The sequence below is a fragment of the Cherax quadricarinatus genome, chromosome 45 (assembly GCF_038502225.1).
Source record: "Cherax quadricarinatus isolate ZL_2023a chromosome 45, ASM3850222v1, whole genome shotgun sequence".
Taxonomy (NCBI): domain Eukaryota; kingdom Metazoa; phylum Arthropoda; class Malacostraca; order Decapoda; family Parastacidae; genus Cherax; species Cherax quadricarinatus.
Window position 1 is genome coordinate 10,727,187 of NC_091336.1, and position 18,856 is coordinate 10,746,042.

Genomic DNA, 18,856 nt, shown 5'->3' on the forward strand with positions numbered 1-18,856 from the left:
CCTCATCCTTCATAAATCCATCCGCCGACACGTCAACTCCCAAGTATCTGAAAACATTCACTTCTTCCATACTACTACTCCCCAATTTGATATCCAATTTTTCTTTATCTAAATCATTTGATACCCTCATCACCTTACTCTTTTCTATGTTCACTTTCAACTTTCTACCTTTACACACATTCCCAAACTCATCCACTAACCTTTGCAATTTTTCTTTAGAATCTCCCATAAGCACAGTATCATCAGCAAAAAGTAACTGTGTCAATTCCCATTTTGAATTTGACTCCCCAAAATTTAATCCCACCCCCCTCCCAAACACCCTAGCATTTACTTCCTTTACAACCCCATCTATAAATATATTAAACAACCATGGTGACATTACACATCCCTGTCTAAGACCTACTTTTACCGGGAGGTAGTCTCCCTCTCGTCTACACACCCTAACCTGAGCCTCACTATCCTCATAAAAACTCTTTACAGCATTTAATAACTTACCACCTATTCCATATACTTGCAACATCTGCCACATTGCTCCTCTATCCACTCTATCATATGCCTTTTCTAAATCTATAAATGCAATAAAAACTTCCCTGCCTTTATCTAAATACTGTTCACATATATGCTTCAATGTAAACACTTGATCTTCACATCCCCTACCCACTCTGAAACCTCCTTGCTCATCCACAATCCTACATTCTGTCTTGCCTCTAATTCTTTCAGTTATAACCCTACTGTACACTTTTCCTGGTATACTCAGTAAACTTATTCCTCAATAATTTTTACAATCTCTTTTGTCCCCTTTCCCTTTATATAAAGGGACTATACATGCTCTCCGCCAATCCCTAGGTACCTTCCCCTCTTTCATACATTTATTAAACAAAAGTACCAACCACTCCAACACTATATCCCCCCCTGCTTTTAGCATTTCTGTCATGATCCCATCAGTTCCAGCTGCTTTACCCCCTTTCATTCTGCGTAATGCCTCACGTACCTCCCCCACACTTACATTCTGCTCTTCTTCACTCCTAAAAGATGGTATACCTCCCTGACCAGTGCATGAAATTACTGCCTCTCTTTCTTCCTTAACATTTAAAAGTTCCTCAAAATATTCTCGCCATCTACCTAATACCTCCATCTCCCCATCTACTAACTCCCCTACTGTTTTTAACTGACAAATCCATACTTTCCTTAGGCTTTCTTTAACTCCAAAATTTTTTTCTTATTTTCATTAAAATTTCTTGACAGTGCCTCTCCCACTCTATCATCTGCTTTCCTTTTGCACTCTCTCACCATTCTCCTTACCTTTCTTTTACTCTCCATATACTCTGCTCTTCTTATAACACTTCTGCTTTGTAAAAACCTCTCATAAGCTACCTTTTTCTCTTTTATCACACCCTTTACTTCATCATTCCACCAATCACTCCTCTTTCCTCCTGCCCCCACCCTTCTATAACCACAAACTTCTGCCCCACATTCTAATACTGCATTTTTAAAACTATTCCAACCCTCTTCAACCCCCCCACTACTCATCTTTGCACTAGCCCACCTTTCTGCCAATAGTCGCTTATATCTCACCCGAACTTCCTCCTTCCTTAGTTTATACACTTTCACCTCCCTCTTACTTGTTGTTGCCACCTTCCTCTTTTCCCATCTACCTCTGTAGCTACAACTAAAGTATAAATGTATTTGATAAAAAAAATAGCAAATAAAAAGTATTTAAAATAATATTTGAATATTTGCAGTGATTATAACTGAAGATCAGTATTCATGTCATTGGTTTCAAAGTGCTAATATGGTTAGGGGAGACCTACTGTATATCATTGCCTCTTTATAATAGAGGGTCCCATCCTTTCACTAATAAATCCAATTTTTGTCTACAGTTGGACTTCAGAACTCCTCCTGGCTTTGACCGCACTCGTAACACTGTAATTGGCAACAAGGACTTCAAATTGACATATTTGGAGGAGGCTTATACTACAGAGCACTGGTTGGTGCGAATCTACAGGTAGATTTGATTTTGCATTAATGAAAACTTTTTTTATAGTATTTTACAGTGCTTGGATAAATATTACGGTTAGGGTTTTTCCCCTTATCTAGTTCAGGCAATTTTTCCTGAAATGTTATTTGCTTTCTTCAGTTTCAAAATTTATTTTTAACAATAAGTATTTTTGCTGTGTTGTATCCTTGCTCATGAACACAGGTATATTTAATTTCACGTCTTCTGGCAGAGTTAAAAAACCTGACGAGTTCAACCGACCGCGCATCCCAGTGTCACAGAGGAAGGTGAAGCGAAGGAATGTCTACCTCACTAAAAAGGTATTGCCATTGTTTTGAAGTCATAACTCAGATGATGGTGTATTAAAGACCACACGTTTAAATTATAAGTACATTAACAAATTTTTGTATGAGCACTGTACAAGAATCCCAGTGAAGTTATAATTTCATTTCAGTTGAGGAATGATTTATAAAACATTAAAGATTAGAAATTTCAGATGTAAATTTGAAATTTTTTCAGTATTCAGCAGACTGCTGGTTAACATGTGATCTGTTAAGACATTTTTCTCCTTAACATACTGCAAAATTGTGGCTTATTTTCAGTGAACACTTAATCAGTTCACACAGCAAAATACATGCAAGGGAAAATGGCACGTGCTGGGTTCTTTCACCTCTGTCCTGTGGCGAGTGTATGGGAGAGTTCATTGTTTTGTAGGGGAAGGCCTGCTTAATGTACTCAGCCATATCTTGGCAGCCATACACCTTCCATAACCCTTGCATCCACCCATTCACTTCTGCACACCCAGCAACCTCTACCCACACAACTCCTCCATGGCCATATTACCCCACTACCTAAAGCCCACTCCTTGCCCATCCCCAGAACCTCATTCCCACACCTTGCTTGATTTTTCACCCTAACACACTGTCACCTGCTACCCTCATTGCCATCCACACCATCAGTCACACTCACTGATCCAGTCACCCAACATCTGTCACATCTTTCATCCACACCACTTTTCTACAGCTTCTAGCCCACAAGGCCTCCACCCCACCTGTCATCCACACATGCCCCCTCCCCCACCAAACACACAAACCTTAACCATGCTTTCATGGCCCACACTCCCTAACACCATCTACACACCTAATCGTGTAGCCACTCTCCATCCTCGTTAACCCCCACACCATCCTCATTACAGCCCACTGTACTCTAATTCACCACCCACTACCCCCCACACACTATTCCACTGCCCAGCATCTTCCACCTCCCAGTACTGGCCTCCAGCTTCTGCCCTCACCTGCACTTCTTGGTCACCTCCCATACCAGCAGCCCCTTCCCCCATCCCTACTCACCATACTGAACCCTCTAACCCCAACCTATCCTTTGTAACCCACATACAGTTGCAGAGTGGGGCAACAAAGCAATAGGCCACCACCATATGCTAGCAGAGATGTGGATGTGGGATCTTTGATGCACATTACTACATAGATGTGCAATTGCATAGTCATCATTGTTTTTAAAATTTTGAGACCTAAAACACAAATTGGGTGGGTTTTTTTGGGATCTTAGGAACATAGCCCTATTTTCCCCATACGTTCTTCAGTTCGTTTTACAGTTTTGGATTACACACCATTTTCAAGAATGTAACTACCATGCTAACCAATGGTCAACTGTAGTTTAAAAATTGTTTGCCTGAGTATGGGCAAGAATTTCTTTTTTTAAGACATCCTGGCTTGGTGGAAGATGGCCTTGAGATAAAAATCTTAAAACATTATAAATTTCTTAAATGTCCAAACATAGATCTACCTTAGTACCACCAGCCCTCCAAACGTGTATCAACGTTTTATTTTTCCTGGCTCCAAATTTGGCACAATTGGCCTGAGATGTCTGGTTAGTATAGAATGGGTCTTAACACTTGGTGTGTGCAGTATTAAAAAAAATCTGGGACCACTTAGTACCTTGTGGGAGCACCAGTTCAATTGAGCGCCGGCTAGAATGAATAACATGGCAAACACCAGTGATTCACTGATGTCATGTTGTATTAACACTCCCCTTTTAAGAGGAAAGTGATGTTGACTCCGAGTTTAGTGGCTTTGAGATGGATGTGGCCTCAAGCGGTCTAGGAAATATCAAAAACCTTGATAACCCATGTGCAACATTTGTGCAACGTCCTTTCATTTTTGATACCACTGATAGTGTCATCCTGCCAGAATGTCCTGTAACCTATGTCCTAAGTAAAAAGAAACAATTCTGGAACATGTGTAATATATATTCTGCTAGCTGGCTGTGTCTATCTGACTGGCTGTCTGTTTGTGTCTATCTGTCTATATCTCTCTTACAGGTACACATACAAGTACAGTTTTCATACATAGTGTAAATTCCCTAGGATAACCTGCATCGTGTGTAGTACCTGTTGATTCATGAGCCGCTCTCTGAGACGGACAAGCAGACAGAAAGAGGGTCAGAGGGGGACTCAGAGGACCAAGGGATCAGAGGAGAATGGTTCTGATAAGGAGGAGTGGATGGAAGAGCAGTGCAAAAGGATGGAACAAGAGTGGGAGAGAAAACTAGGAGAGCTTTCTTCAAAAATGGAGACAGCTTTCTGTGAAATTGGAAAAGAGGTTGGAGAAGAAGAATTGGGAGTCACAAGTTGAAGCTGCAGTAGCCAGGATAAGGGTCCTAGAAGATGAGGTAAACAGGCTGAAGCGAGTTACAGGGGTATTGACCAGAGAAGACAAAGCTTTTGAAGCTGGGAGGCCAAACGGGAAGGATGGAGATATAACGTACACTAAGGCCCTGTCAGCCTACCAAGCAGGGCCAAGGAGTGAAGGAGGAGTGCAGGTGGAGAGGGAGATAGGTCAAATGCAGAGGCCTGACCCTACCACCAAGTGCTAAAGGAAAAAGCAAGGGAGAAAATGACCCTGTTTAGACAGGAGCCAGAGTCACAGAGGAAAGGCAGTGAGAGGAGGAGAGAGCAAATTCAGTGTTTATTAACCCTTTGAGGGTTTTCGTCGTACTAGTACGTCTTACGCGTAGGGGTTTTTGTCGTACTAGTACGCATAAATTCTAGCGGCCTCAAATCTCACAGGAAAAGGCTGATAAGCCTAGATGTGAGAGAATGGGTCTGTGTGGTGGGTGTGCGCAGTAGGAAAAAAATCTGGGACCCAGTGGTGCATTGTGGGAATGCCATCATAGTACACAATTTCCACCGTGCCCTGTGGTAAGAAGTTCCTCACTCCTCGGCGAATTGGGACACTTTTGTTCCCCAGTGACAGTTCTAATACAGATGGAAGTGACAGTGAAGATGAGTTTCAAGGTTCTGGTGAGGTTTTGACCGAAACTAATGACCATAATATGGGTAATAGTGAGGAAAACCCAGACAACCCACAGCCTTCCACCTCTGGTGCTGGGCCGTCGTTCAGTTGTACCAGAATCAAAGAGGAAACTCCTATTTCCCAAAATCCCAGACTCAGATGTGAGCATTGGTGATGATAATGATAGTGATTATGAACTACAAGATCTTCAAACTTGTTCCAAGAATGGAGGAGGAGGAGGAGGAGGAGGCAGAGGAGGAGGAGGCAAGAGGAGGAGGAGGCAAGAGGAGGAGGAGGCAAGAGGAGGAGGAGGCAGAGGAGGAGGAGGAGGAGGAGGAGGAGGAGGAGGAGGAGGAGGAGGAAGAAGAAGAAGAGGAGGAGGAGGAGGAGGAGGAAGAAGAGGAGGAGGAGGAAGAGGAGGAGGAGGAGGAAGAAGAAGAATACGTAATGATAACAATAATACATAATAATAATAATAATAATAATAATACATAATAATAATACAATAATAATAATACATAATAATAATAATAGGTAATAATAATATGTAATAATAAATGTTCACCCATGACAGTAACAAGATAAGGGGAGATAACATCTGATAAGTGCTGACGTTTGATGAGGGTAAATGAGGGTAGAGCTGATGCCAAAAGATGAGATGAACATCGCCCTCCCTTTGTTTTTGCTGGTATACTAACATTTCTGTCTGTCTATTTGCCTGTCTGTCAAGCTCCCTGTCTATCCATCTAGCTCTCTGTCTCAGAGAGCCACAAGACTGCGTCATCACTTTTACTCACATCTTCAAGCAGAGTATAGCACTTTGTCTGGGTTTCTTGGGTTATCCTAGGTAATTTATACCATGTATTCTTGTATTTATGTGTACCTGTGAGACAGAGATAGACAGACAGATAGAATGAGGGAGAAAGATAATTAGATAGAATGGAGGAGGGGAAGCAGCATCCGACCCCATTGTTTTGACAGGCCGAGGGGGAAAGAGTAATGAGCCAATATGTCACTTTGACAGCTGCGGACTCCTTGTAATTTACACTATGGACAAGGAGGAGAAGGAGTAGGGGGAAGAGGAAGAAGAGGAGGAGGAGGAAGAGGAGGAGGAGGAAGAGGAGGAGAAGGAAGAGGAAGAGTAGGAGGAAGAGGAATAAGAGGAAGAGGAGGAGGAAGAGGAATAGTACAAGGAAGATTAGGGGGAAGAGGAGGAAGAGGAAGAAGAGGAGGAGGAGGAAGAGGAAGAGTATGAGGAAGAGTAGGGGGAAGAGGAGGAAGAGGAGGAGGAGGAGGGTGGAACACTAGTACACTGGTACTGGTACACTAACATTTCTGTCTGTCTATTTGTCTGTCTGTCAAGCTCCCTGTCTATCTGTCTATCCGTCTAGCTCTCTGTCTCAGAGAGCCACAAGACTGTGTCATCACTTTTACTCACATCTTCAAGCAGAGTATAGCACTTTGTCTGGATTTCTTGGGTTATCCTAGGTAATTTATACTATGTATACTTGTATTTATGTGTACCTGTGAGACAGAGATAGATAGACAGATAGAAAGAGAGAGACAGATTGAAAGAGATAGAATGAGGGAGAAAGATAAAACACCATTGTGTATGACACCATGTTTCAGAGTTCCACAAGCTGCAGAACTAATAGGAATATGTTCAGTGACTGTATATTGGTATATATATTATAGAACAATAATAATAAACAATGTTTTGTATTGTTTGTTTTTGTAAACAAGTTTTGTAAACAATATATTGATAATTATGTTTGTGTGCTTATTGTGTTGTATACAACGAGTGTATATATGTACATTGCACCTTACTTTGGTCTCACAGGCCACATAAGTTATGTGAAAAAATAAAATAGCGAAAAAAACAACAAACCTTCAAATACAAGTAAACTAAAGTTTACCGGGTGAGCGGCAGTCGCCGCTGTTGCCATACGCGGCTCATTTTCTGCAAACTTCATGCATCCATATCTCCGTAAGTATTGATGGTAAATTTTTTTTGTTTATCCTATAATGTTTAGAAAAAAAAACTCTATTTTTTCATAAGAAAAAATAATTTTTTTTTTTTTTGAAATGGGCTTCAGGAGAGTGAGGGAAGGGCACACACTGAAAGACGGCAGGCAAAAAGAAAGGAGATTGAGAACATCATCACAGAAATAGATGAAGATCCGAGATTGTAAATTTTCAGAGAATAGGGGGGTACTTGAAGGGAAGAAAACAGATCAAGCTGATTTTCAGAACAGAAACAGTGCAGAACAGAATTCTCTAAGAGAAACCATGGTTGAAGGAATCGGCAGAATACAAGAGAGTGTTACTAGACAGACAGACCGAACACAAACAGAATGACAGCAGCTGAGGGAGAGGACACAAAAGTGAAAGTAGCTAGAAGGAGAGAAGGACAGAATCAGCAGAGGACAACCAGAGAAGGGTAAAGCAACAAGAGCAAGTGCACACACAACCATCCTTAGAACCCCACAACCAATCATGCTATCCCAACACAAACCACAATCCACACTTGCATCTCCCACACAACACTCAGCTATAGAATCCCACAGTACACTGCCAGGTCCCCCACCCTCAGACCCCCAAAACACAGTGTTGGAGAGGAAACTGAAGGTATGGTACACCAATGCTTACGGAATAACAAATAGGTAAGAGGAGTGGCATGAAAGAGTCAGAGGCATCACCAGACATCATAGCTCTCACAGAAACCAAGCTCACAGATATGATAACAGATGTCATCTTTCCAATGGAATATCAGTTCCTGAGGAAAGACAGAGGGAACAGAGGGGGTGGAGGAGTGGCACTGCTGATCAAAAACCGATGGGATTTTGATGAGTTGGAGAGAGGAGACAGAGGAGAAGCAAGAGATTACATAGTAGGAACACTTCAGTCTGGAGGTCCCAAGGTGGTAATTGCATTGATGTATAACCCACTACAGAACAGGAGGAGGCCAGGGCATGAGTATGATGAGTAATAGAGCAATGGTTGACACACTGGCTGAAATGGCCAGAAGGGCTCATGCAAGCAGGGCAAGGCTTCTGATCATGGGTGACTTCAACCACAAGGAAATCGCTTGGGAGATCTTGGAGCCACATGGGGGCCAAGAAATGCGAAGGGCTAAGACCATGGAGGTGGTACTGGAAAACTTCATGTTTCAACACATAAGGGACACTACTAGAGAGAGAGGAGAGGATGAACTAGTGAGACTGGACCTAGTATTCACCTTGAGTAGTACAGATATTGAGGACCTCACATATGAAAGACCCCTTGGGGGCAACGATCATGTGGTTTTAAGCTTCAAATACACTGTTACAAGTGGAGGGGGAAGCAGGAAGGACTGGACGAATTAAGCCAAACTACAAGAAAGGGGACTACTTGGGAATGAAGAACTTCCTAAATGGGGTTCAGTGGGACAAAACTGGCAGGGAAGTCAGTAAACAAGATGGAATATGTGACAACAATATGCAAGGAAGCTGAGGAGAGGTTTGTACCCAAGGGTAACAGGAATAATGAAAAAGCCAGGATGAGCCCATGGTTCACCCAAAGATGCAAGGAGGCAAAAACCAAGTGTGCTAGGGAATGGAAGAAATATAGAAGGCAAAGGAACCAGGAGAATAAGGAGAGCAGTCGTAGAGCCAGAAACGAATATGCACAGATAAGAAGGGAGGCCCAACGTCAATATGAAAACGACATAGCAACAAAAGCCAAATCTGACCCGAAGCTGTTATACAGCCACATCAGGAAGAAAAAACCGTTAAGGACCAGGTAATCAGGCTAAGGAAGGAAGGAGGAGAGACAAGAAATGGCCGTGAAGTATGTGAGGAACTCAAGAGATTCAAAGAAGTGTTCACAGGAGACAGAAGGGGCTCCAGAAAGACGGAGAGGTGGGGTACACCACCATGTGCTGGACACAGTACACACAACCGAGGAAGAAGTGAAGAGGCTTCTGAGTGAGCTAGATACCTTAAAGGCAATGGGGCCAGATAGCATCTCTCCATGCGTCCTGAGAGAGGGAGCAGAGGCACTATGTGTACCCCTAACAACAATATTCAATACATCTATTGAAACGGGGAGATTGCCTGAGGCATGGAAGACAGCAAATGTGGTCCCAATCTTTAAAAAAGGAGACAGACATGAAGCACTAAACTACAGACCAGTGTCACTTACATGTATAGCATGCAAAATCATGGAAAATATTGTCAGGAGAAGAATGGTGGAACATCTAGAAAGGAATGATCTCATCACCAGCAGCCAACATGGTTTCAGAGATGGGAAATCCTGTGTCACAAACCTACTGGAGTTCTATGACATGGTGACCTCTTCAAGGGGGGCTCCTTGGCGTGGTGAAGAGGCTCTTGGTCTGAGGAATTAGACCTGTCGGTCTTCTTCCTCAGACCGAATCTAATTACCCCCCAATCTCCCCTCCCCATCCTCCCCTTTTTCCTTTCCTCCTCCTCCTTCCCACCCCTCCCTTTTGCCCTTCCTCTTTTCGGCCTTTGGGATTTCTCCCACAGGCGCGCTAGTTCCTAGGTAGGGGAAAGGATACCGGGGTCCATCCCATTCCGTTGAGGTTCTTGGCGGTGGCGTAGTTTGCCGTGGAATCGGGATCTCCTGGGGATGTCCCGATCCCTCTCCGGTGTCCCGGAGTAGTTTTGGGTGTCTTTCGGGCGACGGGTGTATCTCTGGAAGCCACCTTTCGGATTCCGGGGGTGGTGGCCGAAGGAGGTATGCTTTGTGGCGGATATACGGCCGCCCTCTCTTTTGTCCACCGAGGTAGCTCGGCAGATGTGAGGTTGCTATCCCGGATTGTTAGTTTACTAGCATGATGGGTAGGGTATGGCACGGGTTCCATGCTGCATCTGCGCTACTTGCGGTGCTGAGGTCCTCTTGGGCGCGGAGGGAGATTTCTGGCCCTTTCATTCCTCCTAGGAACTATCCCTCCCCGGTCCCCCTTTTTTTTTTATTATTTTTTTATTTTTATTTTCTTTTCTTCTTTTTTTTTCTTAAAAACAAAAAGAAAGAAGTAACCTAACCATGGCAGCCCTAGTCCATGAACCTCCTACCCCCGGGCCCCTTCTTGATACCGCACCCTGTTCTGACCCCGCCTCGTCTTTGGACCACTCTTCAGACACTCCTCATGCCTCTGTACCTCTTGCCGGTGCTGTTTCCTCACCCGCTTCAGGTACTGAGGCCTCGACTGACTCCTTCGATTTATCGGACCTTCGCTCTCCTCTGACTATGCTTCCGGCCTCTCCCTCTACGGTGCGGCAATTTTCAAATTGCCGACCCATTCCACGTCGGACCAACTCTGGTCCCACGCCTAAACGCCAACGACAATTACCTGCTGATGATACTTCTCCACCTTCTCGTTCTTCTCAGAAATGATCGACACGTCCTTCACTACCTTTCCATGCTCAGTTTCAGACTGAACAATGGACTAAATTCACTTTACGACCGACTTCCTCTACTGCCTATCTTTCTGACCACAGTATTGGCAAGGCACTCCTACGCCATGTTGGTAAAGATATTTCTTTTCATGCTCTTAAGAGCGGTACGTGCATCATCACCGTACAGAATGCTACCCAGGCTCATGAGCTCTCTCGTCTTTCCCATATCGATACTGTTCCTTTCACTCTTGAAAAACATCATTCCCTCAATTCTTGTAGTGGTACCGTCATTCTGCCCCATACCATAGTTCAACAAAATTTCCAGACATGTGGCACTGACATTCTTGAACAGCTGGAACTCCAAGATCTCCCAATCCTCAAGGTAGACACTTGCGTTCTTCCTGCCCGCGGGCGGAGACGATACCCTAGCAATGTGGCTCGTTTAACTTTTGACAGCCGAGAACTCCCATCCTCAGTTTATATAGCAGGACATCGGTTACAAGTCCGAAAGGTGATCCCTACACCGCAACAGTGTAGAAATTGCTGGCGATTTGGCCATCCAGCGAAATATTGCAGATCTATCGCTGAATGCCCAGTCTGTGGTGCCGATGACCATTCTCATACGTCTTGCAATCGATCTCCCTCTTGCCTTAACTGTCATGAGGCTCACCCTTCATACTCTCGCCGTTGTCAAGTGTATTTAAACGAGCGGGAAATCCGTTACCTCAAAGAGACAGAAGGTCTCCCTTATGCCATGGCAGTTTCTCATCTCCGCCTCCAAGGGAGACTCCCACGTGTTTCTTATTCCCGTGTTTCAAAACGTCCCCCCACTTCTGGTATCCCATCTTCTATACCCACCTCTGTGGTTACCTCTCCCATAGTCACTCCTGTATCTAATCCTTTTGCTGTCCTCGGCTCAGACGTCCCTACTTCAACGCCTCAGTCTGATCTCGCTTCTTCGTGTTCTCTCTCACAAGCCTCAGTAACGACGAGATCTCGTATGACGCCTCCTCCCAATCGTCCCTCTACTTCTCAAAAGTCAAAAAAAGGTCCGTTAACACCTCCTACCCATCTTCCACCTCCTCATTTTACCCTTCCTGTCTCTGTCCCTGGTTCTCCCCCTCTCACTGGCTCTGTTACAAGTGTAGAGGTTCACCCTCCTCCTCGTACTGTACCTTCCTCCCCTGTTCCCCCTCAGGTTTCTTCCTCTTCTGCCACCTCCCAGGTTTCTGCCTCTTCTGTCCCCTTCCACGCTTCTCCAGTTCCCTCCACCCTTTCGCCCCCCCCTACCTTGGTACAGTCCAATACAGTTCCAATCTTTACTCATCCTCCCCCTACCATTTCCAATAGTCTCCCATACGACGTCTCTGAATTCCGAAACACTTGAAGCAATCTCTGAATATATTGCAAAGACCAAACCATCAATGGATACTGATCCACCCTCTGTTCCTTCTCTCTCCTCTCCTCCATCTGCGCAACTCCTTTCTTCATAGCGCACCGTTCCTTCGCTGCTTGAACGTTTTCCACTGCCTCCGCATGTGGACTTTTCTAACCCCTCTAGTCCGTAGGAACCTTTACCTGCGGATGTCAAGTATCTTTATCATTGCCAATCATGGCCTATTTACAGTGGAATATACGCGGCCTCAGGGGTAATCGGAGTGAGCTTCAGATGTTACTCTCCCAGTTTGCCCCTGTTGGTGTTTGCTTACAGGAACCAAAATTACACTCTGCTGTTATCTCTCCCATCTCAGGCTATAATTTATTGTATTCTTCAGATCCTTTTCCTGATGGGACCTTTAATGAAAGTGCCCTTCTTCTACGCACTGATATTCCGTACCATCAGCTATTTGTTCATACTTCGCTGCATTACACAGCAGCCCGTATCCACTTGCATGGGTGGTATACACTCTGTTCTTTATATCTCTCTCCTTCTCGGGCATTATCTATTCCGGATATTGCCTTTCTTGTTTCGTCATTACCGCCACCGATTCTGTTACTTGGTGATTTTAATGCCCACCATTTCCTCTGGGGGGGGGGTCTCACTGTGATTCCCGTGGAATTCAGTTAGAGGCTTTTCTTGCCACCCACCCCCTCCATGTTTTAAATACTGGTACGCACACCCATTTTGATCCTCGGACTCATACTCTCTCTTGCATCGATCTCTGTCTGCTCTTCCTCCACCGCATTAGACTTCACTTGGTCTGTTCTCCCGGACTTACATGACAGCGATCATTTCCCAATCATTCTTACTTCCCCTTCATATTCACCACCTCTTCGCATCCCACGCTGGGAATTTGATCGGGCAAATTGGAACCTTTACTCACACCTAACTGTTTTTAGAGAGGTTCCTTCTTTGTCCTCCATCGATGAGCTTTTACACCTCTTCTCATCCTCCGTTTTAACCGCAGCTTCTCATTCTATACCCCAAACTTCGGGCAGGCATTCTCAGAAATGCGTGCCTTGGTGGTCTCCTGCTTGTGCTCGTGCAGTACGTTTGAAACGCGCTGCATGGGGCAGGTACCGGTACAATAGAACCACAGAGAGACTCCTTGATTTTAAACAGAAGCTTGCGATCGCTCGCCGTGTCATCCGTGACGCTAAATGCACTTGCTGGCGAGATTGTCTCCACCATCACCTCTGCTTCCTCTATGGAAAAAAGTACGAAAACTGAGTGGTAAATATTCTCCTGACCCGGCTCCTGTTCTGCGGGTTGCCGGTGTTGATATAGCAAACCCACTAGATGTTGCCAATGAAATTGGCAATCATCTGGTCCGTATTTCTCAGGGACTCCATCTATGCCCCTCATTTCTTTCCTCAAAGTCTGCCAGAGAGTTAGCACCCTTGGACTTTTCTTCTCTCAGAGAAGAACAGTATAATGTGCCTTTTACACTTCAAGAACTGGAGGCAACACTCTCAGCTTGCCGATCATCGGCAGCTGGGCCCGACGACATTCATATTCGTATGCTACAACATTTACATCAGTCAGTCTTTGCAGTCCTATTACGCCTTTACAATCTTATTTGGTCACAAGGAGTTCTTCCACAGCTGTGGAAATCCGCCATTGTTCTCCCTTTCCGCAAACCAGGCACTACGGGACATGAAACCTCCCACTATCGTCCCATTGCTCTTACCAGTGCAGTTTGCAAAGTAATGGAATGCCTAGTAAATAGACGTTTAGTGTGGTATTTAGAGACACACAACAGTCTCTCCACTCGTCAATACGGCTTTCGTAAGGGACGTTCTACCATAGACCCCTTACTACGCTTGGATACGTATGTTCGTAATGCCTTTGCGAATAACCACTCAGTTATTGCCATATTTTTTGACCTTGAGAAGGCATATGACACAACTTGGAGGTATAATATTTTAGCCCAAGCCCACTCCTTAGGCCTTCGAGGCAATCTACCATCCTTCCTTAAAAACTTGTTAACTGACAGGCATTTCCGTGTTCGGGTTAATAATGTGCTCTCCCTGGACTTTATCCAAGCTGAAGGTGTCCTCCAGGAATGTGTTCTGAGCACAACACTTTTTCTCCTTGCTATTAATGATTTGGCCTCTAGTCTTCCATCAAATATTTGGTCATCACTCTATGTTGATGACTTCGCTATTGCCTGTGCAGGAGCTGACTGTCACCTCATTACAGTTTCTCTCCAACATGCAGTCGACCATGTTTCCAATTGGGCCACCACACGTGGGTTTAAATTTTCCAGCACTAAAACCCACCAAATTACTTTCACTAGACGCTCTGTCATCTCCGATCATCCTTTGTACCTCTATGGCTCCCGTATCCCTGAACGTGATAGTCAAGTTTCTGGGCCTCCTCTTTGATTGTAGGTTATCCTGGAAACCTCACATTACCTCTCTGAAGGCAACTTGTCACAGCCGGCTGAACCTTCTTAAAACCCTTGCTCATCTTTCATGGGGAGCTGATCGTTGAACCCTCCTCCGCCTACATTCCACCCTTATTTTATCGAAACTTGATTATGGTGACCAGATCTATTCAGCGGCATTTCCTGCTACTCTCTCTAGCCTTAACCCCATTCATCACCAAGGATAACGTTTATGCCTTGGTGCTTTTCGCTCTTCCCCTGTCGAGAGACTCTATACAGAAGCGAACGTTCCATCCTTATCCGATCGCCGTGATGCCCATTGCCTGCGCTACTATGTACACTCTCATGATCTCCGCAATCCTTCCATTTATAGAATGGTCACTGATATTAGTAGACATTCTTTATTTGTTCGCCGCCCCTGTTTACTCCGTCCCTTCTCTCTTCGCCTTCATTCGCTCTTGTCTTCTCTTCAACTACCACCTTTCTATGTACATGTAGCATCTCACTTTTCCCTACCCCCCTGGGAAGTTCCAGCTGTTCGAGTCTGTTCTTTCTCCCTCCCTTGCTCGAAAGCCCAACTGTCTACGGTCGCTTCCCGCTCTCTTCTTCTTGACCACTTTCACTCTCATTCTCATGCCATTGCCGTGTACACAGATGGCTCTAAGTCTTCTGACGGCGTAGGATTCGCAGCAGTGTTTCCGGACAGCGTCGTACAAGGGCATTTACTATCTTCGGCTAGTATTTTTACTGCTGAATTGTATGCCATCCTTACAGCACTTATCCGTATTGCATCTATGCCTCTGTCATCATTTGTGGTTGTCTCAGACTCCCTTAGTGCTTTACAGGCTATACAAAAATTTGATACACCTCACCCCTTAGTCCTCCGTATCGAACTGTGGCTACGCCGCATCTTTACCAAGCATAAAGATATTGTTTTTTGTTGGGTCCCTGGTCATGTTGACGTACAGGGCAATGAACCGGCAGACACTGCCGCGCGGTCAGCAGTACATGACCTACCAGTTTCTTATAGAGGTATTCCATTTACGGACTATTTTGCTGCAATATCTTCCCACCTTCACACCCGTTGGCAACAACGTTGGTCTACTATGCTCGGCAACAAACTTCAATCTATTAAACCGAGTATAGGTTACTGGCCGTCTTCTTATCACCAGTGTCGAGGTTGGGAGACTACTCTCTCCCGTCTTCGCATTGGCCATACTCGTCTTACTCATGGATATCTCATGGAGAGGCGTCCTGCTCCTCTCTGTGAGAATTGCCAAGCTCCATTATCAGTCAGCCACATTCTGTTGGACTGCCCACTTTATCAACGAGCACGCAGAATTTACCTCTGTCGTCATCTTCGCTCCGCTACTCTCTCTTTACCTTCCCTTCTCGCTGATGGACCCACCTTTCATCCGGACTCTCTCATTGACTTTTTGACAACAACTGACTGACTTCACAAATTTTGATACCTTCAGCCCTTTCTACTTCAATCTCTTGCTACCCTCTACCCCCATACTATCCCCTGCCCCGCTGTTTTCTGTAACCTGCTGATCATCCCTCCTCCCTTCTGCCATCCAATACCCTCGCTTCCTTCCCTGCCCTGCAGCGCTGTATAGCCCTTGTGGCTTAGCGCTTCTTTTTGATTATAATAATATGACGTGGTGACAGCAGTAAGACGAGAGAGAGGGGTAGGTGGATTGCATTTTCTTGGACTGCAAGAAGGCTTTTGACACAGTACCACACAAGAGATTAGTGCAAAAAATGGAGGCCCAAGCAGGGATAACAGGGAAGGCACTGCAATGGATCGGGGAATACTTGTCAGGAAGACAGCAGCGAGTAATGGTACGTGGCGAGGTGTCAGAGTGGGCACCTGTGACCAGCGGGGTCCCACAGGGGTCAGTCCTAGGACCAGTGCTGTTTCTGGTATTTGTGAACGACATGACGGAAGGAATAAACTCCAAGGTGTCCCTGTTTGCAGATGAAGTGAAGTTGATGAGAAGAGTTCATTTGATCGAAGACCAGGCAGAACTACAAAGGGATCTGGACAGGCTGCAGACCTGGTCCAGCAACTGGCTCCTGGAGTTCAATCCCACCAAGTGCAAAGTCATGAGGATTGGGGAAGGGCAAAGAAGACAGCAGACGGAGTACAGTCTAGGGGGCCAGAGACTACAAACATCACTCAAGGAAAAAGATCTTGGGGTGAGTATAACACCAGGCGCATCTCCTGAAGCACACATCAACCAAATAACTACCGCAGCATATGGGCGCCTGGCAAACCTCAGAACAGCATTCCGACATCTTAATAAGGAATCGTTCAGGACCCTGTACACCGTGTACGTTAGGCCCATATTAGAGTATGCGGCACCAGTTTGGAACCCACACCTAGCCAAGCATGTAAAGAAACTAGAGAAAGTGCAAAGGTTTGCAACAAGACTAGTCCCAGAGTTAAGAGGTATGTCCTATGAGGAGAGGTTAAGGGAAATCAACCTGACGACACTGGAGGACAGGAGAGATAGGGGGGACATGATAACGACTTACAAAATACTGAGAGGAATTGACAAGGTGGACAAAGACAGGATGTTCCAGAGACTGGACACAGCAACACGGGGACACAGTTGGAAGCTGAAGACACAGATGAATCAGAGGGATGTTAGGAAGTATTTCTTCAGCCACAGAGTAGTCAGGAAGTGGAATAGTTTGGGAAGCGATGTAGTGGAGGCAGGATCCATACATAGCTTTAAGTAGAGGTATGATAAAGCTCATGGTTCAGGGAGTGTGACCTAGTAGCGACCAGTGAAGAGGCGGGGCCAGGAGCTTGGACTCGACCCCTGCAACCTCAACTAGGTGAGTACACAGACAGACACACACACAGACACAGACAGACACACAGACACACACACAGACAGACACAGACAGACAGACAGACACACACACACACACACACACACACACACACACACACACACACACACACACACACACACACACACACAGACACACACACACACACACACACACACACACACACACACACACAGACACACACACACAGACACACACACACACACAGACACACACACACAGACACACACACACACAGACACACACACACAGACACACACACACACAGACACACACACACACACAGACACACACACACACACAGACACACACACACACACACACACACACACACACACACACACACACACACACACACACAGACACACACACACAGACACACACACACACAGACACACACACACAGACACACACACACAGACACACACACACAGACACACACACACAGACACACACACACAGACACACACACACAGACACACACACACAGACACACACACACAGACACACACACAAACACACACACACAGACACACACAGACACACACACACACACACAGACACACACACACACACACACACACACACACACACACACACACACACACACACACACACACAGACACACACACACACACACAGACACACACACACACAGACAGACACACACACACACACAGACACACACACACACACAGACACACACACACAGACACACACACACAGACACACACACAGACACACACACACAGACACACACACACAGACACACACACACAGACACACACACACAGACACACACACACAGACACACACACACACACACACACACACACACACACACACACACACACACACACACACACACACACACACACACACACACACACACACACACACACAGACACACACACAGACAGACACACACACACACACACACACACACAGACACACACACACACACACACACAGACACACACACAGACACACACACACGTCAGCAGTGGAGTGACACTCGTCTTGCACCATGCTTCAAGGAGTTTTATATACTCCATGTCTAAAACATTGCTGCAACCTATAAATACTTCATTTCTAGACAATAGTAAATGACTAAGGCAGGTGAAAATGGTCACCTGTAGGTGTGTTTGTGACTATATTTGAGTATTTCAGTATCTAATATTAGTTTCAGAACAAAGATTTCAGTGCCAATGTTTGGCTCTGAAATCACAAGACCTATTATAAATTGTAATTATCAGAACAATTACATGTAAAATTAAAATAAAAATGAGAAAACGTATATCTGCAACACTTCTGCAAGCGGCTGGAGTCCATGATGCCGCCAGGTGAGCATCCAGCACCAACTTCACGGTCTTGTATCTCAGCAAGTACTGATCCTAAAAAAAAAAAAAATTCTTATTATACACACAAAATTGTCCTTTATAATTTTTTTTC

General features: G+C 45.2%; 1 protein-coding gene across 2 annotated transcripts in view; it reads left to right on the top strand.

The window, feature by feature from the left end:
* Positions 1–18,856, top strand: part of Stt3B (catalytic subunit 3B of the oligosaccharyltransferase complex) — a 103,898-nt gene that overhangs the window by 39,317 nt on the left and 45,725 nt on the right. For both annotated transcript variants that reach the window (XM_053785195.2, XM_070094282.1), the window contains exons 12-13: positions 1,881–2,005; positions 2,229–2,316. In XM_053785195.2, coding sequence (XP_053641170.2) covers positions 1,881–2,005; positions 2,229–2,316 — 213 coding nt within the window. The remainder of the gene's footprint in view (positions 1–1,880; positions 2,006–2,228; positions 2,317–18,856) is intronic.